The 13571-nt window shown below is 44.2% G+C and overlaps 1 protein-coding gene across 1 annotated transcript; it reads left to right on the top strand.

Annotated features, from left to right (window-relative positions):
- Nucleotides 1-114: 114 nt before the first annotated feature.
- On the top strand, nt 115-9020 carry LOC144129141 (protein O-glucosyltransferase 1-like). The gene is made up of 2 exons (XM_077663077.1): nt 115-899; nt 4248-9020. Exons 1-2 carry the CDS (start codon nt 184-186, stop codon nt 4804-4806), a joined length of 1275 nt encoding a protein of 424 aa, XP_077519203.1. The 5' UTR covers nt 115-183; the 3' UTR covers nt 4807-9020.
- The last annotated feature ends 4551 nt before the right edge of the window (nt 9021-13571 follow it).

The raw sequence follows: 13571 nt of genomic DNA, 5'->3' as shown, positions 1-13571 counted from the left end.
TGAAGTTACCGCCCCCAGTAGTAATACTAAAATAAAATGCTGAAATAGAAAAACACTCGACGTTTTGATGTGCGAAACTACGTCGGGTACACGAAGGCCGTTAGGTTAAAATACAGACGACAAAAACAGACGACAGAGATGGCAGGTGGTGCATTGTTATGAATTTTGGCAGTTGTCATTGTGATGGGTGTCTTTTATGTTTCACGCGTCGGAACAATGAGGTCATCATTCATTTTTCCGTTTGTGTTTATTCTTCTGGCATTCGCAAGTAACTTTTTCGTGGCATGTGACTGCCCAAGGCAGAGTGCCGATAGTGACGGGATCTGTCCAGCCACCGACAGCTATCACGAGAAGTACAAGTACCACGAAGCATTTAGCGGCCGCTGGTCAGAGTACCTGCTGGCCATCAACAAAAGCCTCGAGAGCTACGTCCCCTGCGCGGACGAGGACGACGTGAAGTGTTCTTGTCATACATCTGTGATCGACGAGGACCTCGAGCCGTGGTCTCAGGTCGGCATCACTTCGGAACTCATCGATCGCTCAAAGTCCAGAGGGGTCCTCTACCAGGTTGTGAATCACAAGTTGTACAGAAGCAAGGAGTGCATGTTTCCATTTCGCTGCCTTGGCGTCGAGCACTTTATCCTCGACATCGTGGACGAGCTGCCCGACGTTGAGTTTGTGCTCAACACACGGGACTGGCCACAGGCGCACAAGCGCCTCGATCCGCTGCCGGTCTTCTCGTTCAGCAAGACGCGTGACTACTCGGACATCATGTACCCGGCGTGGACATTTTGGGCGGGTGGTCCGGCTATTAGCCTTTACCCGACGGGCATCGGTCGATGGGATTTGCAGCGTGACATCATCACCAAAACAGCAGAACGGACGTGGACATGGGAAAAGTAGGGCCCTTCTCATCGTTGTACACTGGCAGATGTGCATAAACTCATGTCACTGCATAGAACCCGCGCTCGGCTACTGAGCTGGATGGAGTTGCCAAGTTCAAACCCAGCCGCATTTCGATGGAGGCGAAACGCAAATGCGCCCGTGTGCTGTGCGATGTCAGCGCGCGTTTTAAAGATCCAAAATTATTCCAGAGCCCTCCACTACGGCACCTCTTTCTTCTTTCACTCGCACCTTCCTCCCTTTCCTTACGGCGCGGTTCGTGTGTCCACCGAGATGTGAGACAATTACTGCACCGTTTCCTTTCCTCAAAAATCAGTTTTCATTTTCGTGAAACCAGGTTGTAGATAAGGGTAAAAGAGAGAACTGATTTTTGGTGTGTGTGTGTGTGTGTGTGTGTGTGTGTGTGACAAGCTTTACATTCCTGGGAAGGGGTGGGCGGTAGGGGGGTTGTTTCTTAGATGTTTCTTCGATTCTGGAAACATCTAAATGCAATGAGTAATAAAACTAGGCTAGAACAAAGGTTTATTGTTACAGATGAGGGTATTCGACTAGAAGGGGATGAAGCAATAAAACACATAGGAACAAGGATGACGGAAAAATTTTCAGCAAAGCACGTGGTACATAGTTTATCGAAGGAGGATAGACCGGTTACAGCAATAGCTTCACTTGAGCAAGGAGAGTGGGAAAGGGCAGAGAAGAAGGTTCCTAGTGGCACATCAACAGGACCAGATGGGATCCCGATTATGTTGATAAAGAAGTTAGGACCAAAATCCAAGCAAACATTAATACAGGTAGTGAACAAAATGATAGTGGATGAGAAAGTCCCCGATGAATGGCGATTAAGTAGAATGAACATGATATATAAGGGAAAGGGGGACAAAGCAGACATAAGTAACTATCGCCCCATAACAGTGACATCTGTGGTTTACAGGGTGGTGATGCAAATTATAAAGGATAGACTGCAGGCTTGGGTGGAGAACGAGGGGGTGTTAGGGGAACTACAGAATGGGTTCCGGAAACAAAGGAGGTTGGAGGACAATCTATTTTCATTGACACAGTGTATAGAAATTGCGGAAAAGGAACATAGGCCCTTATTGCTAGCATTTCTGGATATTAGGGGAGCCTATGACAACGTTACTCAGGAGCATTTGTGGGACATATTGGGCACATTGGATGTGGAAAATGGAGTAATTAATCTTTTAAAAGATATATATAGAGGTAACAGAGTGCTCATAAAATGGGAAAAAAATGTATCAGGGCCTGTAGAGATACAGCGGGGGCTTAGACAAGGATGTCCTCTGTCCCCTTTGTTGTTCATGTTGTACCTGCAAGGTTTGGAAGCCAAGCTAGAGGGGAGTGGACTAGGCTTCAACCTATCTTTTTTCAAGCAAGGGGAATTGATTAAACAGACATTACCGGGACTAATATACGCGGACGATATAGTGATAATGGCTGACAACAAGGAAGACCTGCAGAAGTTGTTAGACATATGCAGTACAGAGGGAGATAGATTAGGCTTCAAGTATAGTAAGGAAAAATCTGCAGTCATGATATTTAATGAAGAGGGCGGCGAGCATAGAATACAGGAGTTCGTGCTAAAAGTAGTGAATGAGTACAAGTATCTTGGGGTGTGGATAAATAACAGTGCTGAGTATCTGACAGAGCATGAAAAATATGTAATGAATAAAGCTAGTAGGAATGCAGCTGTCATGAAAAATAGGGCACTGTGGAATTACAATAGGTATGAGGTGGTAAGAGGGATCTGGAAAGGGGTGATGGTCCCTAGCCTGACCTTCGGGAATGCGGTCCTGTGTATGAGGCCAGATGTTCAAGCAAGGCTGGAAATTAGGCAACGGGGAGTAGGGAGGTTAGCTTTGGGAGCACATGGCAATACACCAAATCAGGGGGTACAGGGGGATATGGGATGGGCGTCTTTCGAGAGCAGAGAGGCTAGCAGTAAGATAGCATTTGAGGAACGATTGAGAAGGATGGAGGAAAAGCGGTGGGCTAGGAAAGTTTTCAGATACCTGTATATAAAGAATGTTGACACGAAATGGAGAAAGCGAACTAGAAAATTGACAAGCAAATATCTGGACAGCAGTAAGGGGGCAAATCAGCAATTATCGGTTAAGAAAAAGGTTAAAGGAACAGAGAGAGCGTTGTGGAAAACAGGGATGCTGACGAAATCGGCACTGGAAACATACCGGACCTTTAAACAGGAAATTGTCAAAGAAAATATCTATGATAATTGTAGAGGAAGTTCTTTGCTGTTTGAGGCCAGGACTGGAGTTTTGCGGACTAAGACGTATAGAGTCAGGTACCAGGAGATAGACACTTTGTGCATTGCGTGCGGAGAGGAGGAGGAAACGGCTGAACACTTGATACTTTTCTGTAAAGGGCTTCACCCTACAGTGGAAGGCAGCGGGGCTGACTTACCCAAGGCATTGGGGTTTAGGGATAGTGAGGGGAAAGTGGATTTTAAGAGGTTAGAAGTAACCAAGCGAAGGTTATCTGATTGGTGGCTAAAAGCAAGACAGGAGTAAAATTTCACAAGACATGGCTAGGTGGCTTGAGCCACCGCCCGATGTAAAGGGTTCAGCCGTATCCATCCATCCATCCATCCAGTATGTTGCCGCGTCCTGTAATTCCTGCTTTTTTTTTTTTTGCGACGTGACATTGCTTTTTCAATGGAAAATGATTTGTGTAATGTTGAGACAGGTAAAGAGCAGAGTGGGTCAGGGAACAAACGCGGGTTAATGCCATCCTAGTAGAGATCAAGAAGAAATGGGCCTGGGCAGGGCATGTAATGCGAAGGCTAGATAACCAATAGTTGTTAAGGGTAACAGACTGGATTCCAAGAAACTTAGGTGGGCAGATAAGATTAACAAGTTTGGGGGGATAAAGTGGCTGGGGCTGACACAAGACAAGGCCTTTGTCCTGCAGTGGGTGGAGTCAGGCTGATGATGATGATAATACTTTCTAAAAGTTTACACATGTGCTGGTTTTGTAAATTAACTCTGAAGAAAAAGTGCTGTTCCTCGCCTTTCGAGCTTGCCTGTGTTCATTTTGCACTTCTCTCTGCTGTGGAGAGAGCATTTCAGCTAGCTCAGGTATGGCATGTAGGTCATTGTCTTTTGACCACATGTCCTTGTTTTGTAAATTAACTCTGATGAAAAAGTGCTGCTCCTTGACTTCCATGCTTGTCTGTGTTTATTTTGTGCTTCTCTCTGCTGTGGAGAAAGCATTTCAACTAGCTCAGTTATGGCATATGTAAGTCATTGTCTTTTGACCACATGTCTCCTATTTCTTAAATTTGATGCATTAAAACCTTCCTTTCTGCGCAGAAAGGAGCCTATAGGCTTTTTCCGTGGCTCACGTACGAGTGCAGAGCGAGACCCTTTGATCCTCCTGTCCCGGAGCAAGCCGAATGTTGTCGACGCACAGTACACTAAGAACCAGGCCTGGAAGTCAGACCAGGACACGTTAGGACGTCCAGCTGCCCAGGAGGTGCGCTTTGAAGACCACTGCAAGTACAAGTATCTCTTCAATTTCCGTGGTGTCGCCGCTAGTTTTCGGCTCAAACACCTCTTCCTCTGCAAGTCACTTGTCCTTCATGTGGGTGATGAGTGGCTTGAGTTCTTCTATCCGCAGCTCAAGCCTTGGGTCCACTATGTTCCTGTCAGTGTGGACCTCGATGAGGTTGAAGACCTGCTGGAATTTGCCAGGGAAAACGACAAGGTGGTCCGTGAAATTGCAGAGCGAGGATACGATTTCATCTTGAAACACCTGAGGATGGAAGATGTCCAATGCTATTGGGAAAGACTCCTTAAAAGCTATGCGAAACTACTGCGGTACAAGGTAGTGAGGGACAAGTCCCTCATAAGAATCACCAAAAAGAAATGAGTCATGTTTTCATGGCTCAAGATTGATGTGGGCCACTTGAAGGATAGCAGGCCAGGTTGCTGGTAGCTCATGCGACACACTCTTGAAAGTTACCACTGTATTTTAACCACGGTCACCTGGCTAAGACAGCTTGTAACCATATTTTTAATTGTGTTCAAGGAAGATAGCAACAATTCTGCCATCTTCCTGCTTGTTGCTTTGGGGTCTTTTCCTCTACCGGTCACATACATCATGCCTACCAGTAATTAGAAGTGCATCTGAAATTAAACGTTCATGCACTTGGCATAGTAGACTTCGGTGATTCACAGATATTTTAGTGTTTATGGACCAAACTGATTGACAACGTGCTCAGGAAAATTTCTGAGCATAATTGTAAGTTCATAAGCAAGTGGTTTTCTGGAGTACTGAATTTAAGCTAAGTAGGAACACCTCTGAAAGATGCTACAGTTGTAGATGCTAGTTCTCCTGAAGCTAGTTCATCTCCACTAGTAGCTATGGGAACAAACTGCTGCACTAAAAATGCTGCTGCATAACACTGATGTGGCAGTTTCCTTGGAAGGTTTTGGGGAGGCCGTTCGGTAATTCTACCTTTGAGTAATTTGGGCGTTTATGCTGGTCGCCTAAAGTCCAAATGAATGAGCTTTTGCTGTAATGCGATACAACTGGGTCTAAGCCATGTCACTTCGAGAGTGGACCAAATTATCTTGCAGCACAGTGATCATTGACACGCTTGCTTAGTGGCTTTGGTGTCCAGCTGCTTTACCCAAAGTTGTGGTGTTGAATCCCTGCTACAGCGGCCACATTTCAATGGAAGCAAAATGCATGTGCTGTGCACTGTTAGTTCATGTTGGAAGAACCCCAGGTGGTCAAAAATAGTCTAGAGCTTTCCATTATGGCATCTTTTACAGCCCACCTGCAGTTTCTGGTTTTGAAGTCCATATGCTTACCATTAGTCACTTTTTCTTCCCAAAGGGAGGACCAGGAGCCTGAGAATTTTTTCTTTGCAATATTCTTTGAGGAGTAAGCTATTGTGCTGCGTAAAAATGATTATGTAGTAGCTTGCTCTGCTCTGTTGACCAAACTGTGCTGAAAACCTCAAAGAGAAGAGTGATGTTGCTTCAAATGTTTTTGCTCAGTCCTCAACAATTTGGTTGAGACCAACGGTGTGAAGGTAAGATCTGATGAGTAATGTTGGCCTCAGCCCATAGTATACTTAGTGTCTAGAACTGAAAGCAGCTTGATGTGGAGCACAACGGCAGCATTTGCTGATGTGTGCTTGGTTCAGTATGGTTTTTCTGTGCTTGTTATTGGCACATGTCTCCAAAGCAATCAGGAGTGTACCTTAGGCATGTCTTAGACATATTGCCGGGGCTCTGCCTGCCGTGTTGCATTTTTTATCTTGTGCCTGTTACGCCGTCAAGCAGTTGAGAATCTGAAAGATTTGTTGTGCGCTTTTGTGTGTCAGAGTAGTTGTGTCATTGTGTCAGGGTCCAGTTTATGTAGTAGGGTCGTAGGTGAGATGCCATTCGATATCAACCCCTCCATTTTGTAGGTAATGGGGTTTGGTAGGGGAGTTGGTGGTACTGTGCTGCTTGCTGTAATATAAAGATGGCCAAAGTGTAAAGGTGCAGGTATAGGAGTAGGAAATATGGGGTGGTATAACATAAGAATTCAGAAACCTATTCCATACCATGTTTGAATTTCCCACCCTTCTCATTGGCTGAAGTGGCACCACGCTCCACGTTCGCTCTTGGTCATTGACTGAATCCTAAAGCGTGGCGTCGCTTCCGTCAGTAGTGCAGTGCGGGAAACTAAAAAAAATGACATTGATATGGGAAGGAATCATTCTATCATACCGTCCTTGCTCTGTCCGAAGAGTTGCATTTGGGTGGGTGTAAAATGCATAATTTTCTGTCTGTAATGATGGCTTAGATTTATATTGCAAGCCCCCCAAACCAGAAAAAAATTAATTGGGGAAACCATTTTGCACCGAACTTTTGCGACTAAAATGTCCAAGAAATGCATGGTTAAAATGGGACCGCCCCCACCTACTGCCCACTCCAAGAGTGACCCACAAATCTACTCCTGTGTCATACTTGGAGGAAATGATGCCAAGACTTGCAATTCACTGCTAATTCTGCGTTATATAAATGCTTTGAGATATGGGACCACAGATACCGTATTTACTCGATTCTGACGCGCACTTCTTTTTCATAAAAATTGAGCCTCAAAGCGGTATTGGCATTACAATCGGATACAAAACTGAAACCACGCTTCAAACAGCCCCAGCGTCGTTGCCATTACACCGTGGCACTTCTTATTTTTTTTTTCATGGAGAAAGGAAAGAAGTCAGGAGAGGCGGTTACGTCGCATCATGCGTCACATTTTTTTTGAAGCATGTTTCCCACCCCCTACTTTGTCGCTGTCTCAGCGCGCTTGCGCATGTGCAGCAGGCATTGCAGCAGATGCTGCTGCACCCAGCCACCCTAGCCAAGCGTTATTATTGGCTGCGCCTTCGGCCAAAGACTCCCAGTAGTCCTTGCAAAAGCGCGTGACCTCAGGCGCATATTTTAAAGTGCAGCTTTCCTTCCTCCATATTTTTTCTCTGGTTCGAGTTTGTGTGTGTACTGTGATTATTGTGGATAATGGGAGTAATTGAATGCTGATGAAGAGAGGAATGCACAGCGCTGTAACTGTCCTCTTTGAAGAGATCATCATCGCAGTGGCGCTGCGCATGTGAATGGGATTAAAATTACAAAGTAGTGGAGGCGGATCCAGTGAATGCGAGAAAGGAGGGAAGGCAAAGAGCGAAAGCAAGCCGCGCCCATTTTAAGCCATAAACCTATTGGAAGGGGTACTGCCAACATCATCATGATTCCAACTTGTTTACCCGGCTCGCTTTCGGTGGTGGTCGCTTTCCCAGACCGCCCAGACGAGCAGTATGCAGCGCGAGAGGAAACCAGATTAGAGCCATTGGAGACAGTGACTCTACTTCCGGTTAGTGTTTTGTTCCTGTTCTAGGGCTGCTGCAACCCTGTAACATGTAACCTTTGATGGAAGCGGCGCACCGGAATTTGAAAATGCAGTACCATTGGCAGTTCGGGCTGCATGCGAGTGCAGAAGGCATGGAAGGTCTGTAGATCTCCATTTGTTTCCTACAGTTGGCCTTGAAACTGCGTTGTTATGCGTCATTTACTTTGAGGCGAGCTTTTTCTGAGCTGCCGCGGTGGCTCAGTGGTTATGGCGCTCGGCTGCTGACCCGAAAGACGCAGATTCAATCCTGGGCCGTGGCAGTTGAATTTTGATGGAGTCTAAATGCTAGAGGGCTACGTACTGTGTGATGTCAGTGCGCGTTAAAGAACCCCAGGTGGTCGAAATTATCCAGAGCCCTCCACAATGGAGTCCCTCATATTCTTGGTCGCTTTGGGACCTTAACTCCCATAAGCCAACCAATTTTCACGAATTTGAAAATCAGGTGCACTTTAGAATCGTGTAACTACGGTACGTTATGCCGCATTGTGATGAGCGGATTGTCATGCACAACTTTTTGCTGAAAATGGACCTCACGGCCTTTACCTGAAATAAAGCGGTGTTACAAATCATCATCATTGTGTTGGTTCATTGTTTTCTTGTTTCATCAGTGTGAATGAAAGATACAATTTGGGAATGCTGTTTTAACTTTTTAAACTTGTATGCTGCAGTTTGAATGTTATGAAGCAGTAGTGAATCTGAGTCTTGTACTAGTGCATTTTTGGAATTTTTCCTTATTTGTGTAAATCTACTGTGTGAACATGTCTGAGAGTAGGAACCACCTGTTCATGCTTATTTTATATTGAAGAACTACTATTTGTTATGACTCCAGTATTAATATTTCATGGTGTCATGTGAGCTGCATAAAACTTCCTTCATAATCTGGATCTAGATCTTCACAGCTATGTTTGAAGTTTTTTTTTTCAGAAATGCCATTTATGAAGCCTCTTGCTAGTATTTTTCTGAGTGCATATCGAATCGCTTAATTTTCTAGCATTTACTCGAAACGTGTTCTGTTATGCCAGCTCGCTCTGGTAGATTGTTCAGTGTTTATTTACTTAGTATGGACAAAGAGTGAGACTTTTTGCATGTATTTTTGTCTAGAGCTTCTTTTCACTACTGTGTAGCAATACAGAGCCCAAAGTGGACATGCTGAAAAGCCAAAATAAAGCATACTTGCCTTTCTTATTAGTACTGTCAATATTGCAAAAATATATGTAAATATCACTTAGAAAAAGTTCAAAGAGACCTGTACAAGTTCTTCTATTTAATACAAAGCTTACTTGCTCATTTATGTAACGTGAAACACCAACAAATTTTTGATTAGAAACAGGTATGTATCATAAAGTTACCATCATTGTCACATCGGTATTGAGCACACTTTAAATTAGTGCAAAACAGTTTAGCGGGGTTCTAGTTTTGCACTAGTGAGCAAAAGTTCGTTCTAATGATCTAAAGGGGGACATGGCTTTCAGGAAAGGAAATTATATCTTGATGGATTCGCATGAAAATTTTCTAGCTTATTAGAAATAACGTTGTGACTTCTAGTACTAACAAAATTTCTCTCATATCTCAAGAACATTGTTTTTTATATTTGTTTTTCCCTGGATCATGTGAAAAGCCTGGAGAGTTAACAAAATGTGGCAGAAGGCTGCTTTATCAAGACATGCTTAGAAATTTCTTTTTCGCGAAACATACATCTTCAGTTTTGAATTTTTGCTATACAGTGTCCGTAGACTAGTATAGATGGAAAAGAAAATTGATAAAAAAAATATAAAATTTACAAAATTGAAAATAAAGAAAGGAAAGCATACCTGCCTTATACTTTTAAGAGTGCCACAAAATAAGCGTGGTCGAAATAAAAAAATTGCAAAGAAATCGATACACTAAATGAGCAACAAGTGAGAAAAACAATATTGAAAAAAAAGGCATTCAAAGATGACCATCACATTCGCTTCTGAATACACCAAGGTCATAGTTGGAGTCCTTTCAATACAGATTTCCTTGGCTGCCTCTTTCAGCCCATGGCGTCCTTTTGAGCTGGTTGTAATGGCTGTCGGTGCTAGCAACGGCTCACACTAAGAACTCGGCTACACGTCTATGGCATCCACCGATTAAACCACTTTGCACTTTGTACACATGCGCTGCAGCGGAGGCACTGAAGAGCTCGGCTGGCTGCGTGTCCATGGCGCCCTCCATGATAAATTCACATAGAAGTGTTCTTGCCATTCTTGGCCAATGGCGGCTTTTGCTTACGGCTGCTGTAACAGTGCGCCGTTTAAATTTGTACTTTTTGAACGAGCATATCTTTCCACGATCACGAAGTCCGAACCCAAAACTAACACCTCCTTTGTTTTACAGTGCTTCCAGAACAATATTATCTTAGAAGATCGAGTGAGCTGATTGATAGCATGACCAGGCACCCCTCCATAGGCTCCCTCGGGTACCCCGCCGCTTGCTACGGGCAACCGCGGAGGAGACCAATGATGACATGTGACAGCTAGTCACATGGCAAGACTTAGAAACTTTTGCTTCTTGTATCAATGCATTTGATGTGGAGTCGAGTTGGATCGCCAGATTTGAAGCAGAGGTAATAAGCTATCTGCCGAGCCCAAAACAGCGCCAATTGGTTGCGGCAAGGTAAAGGAAATGAGGGGCTCGTCTTGACAAACTTATGAAGGGAGCCAACAGCACCGAGACCAAGGTGCATAGGTGCATATATATATATATATATATATATATATATATATATATATATATATAGCAGGCAAGGTAAAGGAAATGAGGGGCTCGTCTTGACAAACTTATGAAGGGAGCCAACAGCACCGAGACCAAGGTGCATAGGGGACCAAGGTGCATAGGTGCATATATATATATATATATATAGGTGTCTAAGGAGCCTCAGGCAAAGAAGGGCGTGGCAGCAGCGGTAGACAAGCGGTTACGGCTCTCTATAGATTGGGGACGGACAAACAGGGAGGCCGCTTAATAGGGATTGGCGCTGCGTGTAAACGGTGACTGGGGTGAAATGCAGCTGTTTGAGTCGGTGTAGCAACGGCAACATTTTATGAGAACCCGTAACCTTGAGCCCGCGTCTTCGGGTTCGTCGGCATCATCATCATCGGGCCATCCTATCCACGCAAGCTTCTTAATTTCGTCCGCCCACCTAACCTTCTGCCGCCCCCCTGCTACGCTTGCCTTCTCTTGGAATCCACTCCGTTATCCTTAGGGACCATCGGTTATGTTGCCTTCGCATTACATGCCCTACTCACACCCATTTATTCCTCTTGATTTCGACTAAGATTTCCTTAACCCGCGTTTGTTCCCTGATCCATTCTGTCCTCTTCCGGTCTCTTAACGTCACACCTATAATTTTCCTTTCCATAGCTAGCTGCGTGGTCCTCAATTTAAGTTGAACCCTTTTCGTTTTCCTCTACATTTCTGCCCCGTAGGTGAGCACCGGTAAGATATATAGCTGTTGCATACTTTTTTCTTGAGGGATACTGGTAAACTGCCGTTCATGATGTGAGCGAACCTGCCCGATGAGATCCACTCCATTCTTATTCTCCCCAGTTATTTCGCTCTCATGATTCGGTTCGGCGGTCACTACCTCCCCTAAATAGACGAATTCCTTTACCACTTCCAGCAGCTCGCTACCAATTGTAAGCTGCTGTTCCCTTCCGAGACTGTTGAACATTACTTTGATTTTTTGCATATTGAATTTTAGACACACCGTTCTGCTCTGCCTAACTCATCGATCATGCTTTGCAGTTCATCTCCTGAATGATTTAACAAGGCAATGTGAACAGCGAACCGCAGTTTACTAAGGAATTCTCCATTAACTCTTATCCCCAACTGTTCCCAGTCGAGGCCTCTGAATACTGATGTGTCGTGGTTTCTATTTCGAGACCAAAAAATTACTCGCCTTAGGGGGCGCTGTATTAGCGGCGCTGAATCTATTTAAGGCGCCGCGTTCTGAATAAAGGGGCTCTCAACGTCACGTCTGCGTATCTCTCTCTTCAGGCCACCGTCCCAGCGTGCCCCAGCGTGCTCCGGTGTGGCGCTCGTGGCGGCCATGCCGACACAGCAAATACCTCCTGTAAACAGGCGGTGAATAGCACTGGCGAGATCGTGTCTCCCTTCTGTTCTGTTCTTTTCTTTTAGACAAAAAATAAACAAGTTAGGCAGTGTTTAACCACGGTTATACCCAAAGGTCGAGCGATATAGCATTTTGGCAATGGCCCGGGCCAAATTTAGGAGCTCGCCATCCTGTCCGGCAGGGTCAGTTAAGGATGCATATTGATTTTGGTTCAAATCGGCCAAGGTCAAATTTTGGCTGTGCCGCGCGCGATGTCAATATACTTCTTATAATGGGTGGTCCCCAGCACGGTACCCTTGAAGGAAGCGATTGAAGGAGGAATGAAAGGGATAGAGATACCAAAACGACAGATGACGTTTGCGTTTGCTCACGCTAAGATTCGCGACTTACGCAATACAAGGTAATCATACTCGATTTTTCATTTTTTCTTGAAATCTTGCTTGAATTGTGTCTCCACATTGCATTTATGCTCTAGAAGGCCTCAACAGAACGATAGTAGAGTGAACTAGAAGACCTTCTAGTTCACTCTAGCGATAGCATACTAGGTTTTCCTCCTCCTCCTCCTTCTGCATGCAGCCAAGATTAAGCTGTCGAATTCGTCCTTTTCAGCTCACACAAATACGCAGTTGTGAACGAGGGAGGTACGAATACGCCTAGAGAACCGTTCAGGACGTCAGTGACGAAGTATATGACCAAAGAATTGAAGTAAAAAGCACACACACACACACACACACACACATATTATATTTATATATATATATATATATATATAAAATCACCAAAAATTCAAGAAACATAACAGGATTTAATTCACGACGTTTCGGCTGGTCCTCCAGCCGAAACGTCGTGAATTAAATCTTGTTATGTTTCTTCAATTTTTGGTGATTTTATATTATATTGACCAAATCAGCTGCCAGAAATCACTTTTGGCGATATATATATATATATATATATATATATATATATATATATATATATATATATATATATATATATATATATATATATATATATATATATATATATATATATATATATATAAATTGTCTACCAATGCATTTCATTGTTCTGGGGAAAACAAATGCTTATAGGCAGCGTCAATCTATATTCTTTGCTGTGAATATGAGATTGCGTCCTGAAACTTTACTATTGTGTACGTAATGAAAGAAAAAACTGATAACACGAGGAAATTCGCATCAGTCGACGCAGATCACGCAACCCCGGACAACTCGAGTAGCGCGTGAGATTCGCCAGTCCGAGAGGCGGAACTCGAAGCAAGTAAAGAGCAGCAGGCGCCGAGATTGCAACCCTCAGGCGACTTGATAGTGGTGGTTCAACAGCGCAAACACACACAGACGAAGAAAGAGACGAGACACACGAACCACATGATGGAGTTAAAGTGCACAATAGCAACAGTAGCAGATCAAATTCTTTTACAGGTGAGTCGATCACGTAGCTACGAATAGATCGATAAACAGCGACTTTGAAAAAGCACAGTGCAGAACTGGCAAGCCAAAGAATATAGTATAGCTTTCTTTGTGATTCGCGTAATGTTCGTTGTCTCTTCATGGTATTCCGAACAGGCCAGGGTCACTTTACCGCCGGCCGACCTCGCAACCTCTCCTTTCATTAAATT

This window comes from Amblyomma americanum, chromosome 4 (assembly GCF_052857255.1).
Source record: "Amblyomma americanum isolate KBUSLIRL-KWMA chromosome 4, ASM5285725v1, whole genome shotgun sequence".
Classification (NCBI taxonomy): domain Eukaryota; kingdom Metazoa; phylum Arthropoda; class Arachnida; order Ixodida; family Ixodidae; genus Amblyomma; species Amblyomma americanum.
This window is presented reverse-complemented; position numbering and strand designations above follow the sequence as displayed.

Coding starts and splice junctions, on each gene's coding strand:
- LOC144129141 (XM_077663077.1), top strand. CDS start 184: ATGGGTGTCTTTTATGTTTCACGCGTCGGAACAATGAGGTCATCATTC. Junction 900..4,247: donor CGGACGTGGACATGGGAAAA/GTAGGGCCCTTC, acceptor CTTTCTGCGCAG/AAAGGAGCCTATAGGCTTTT.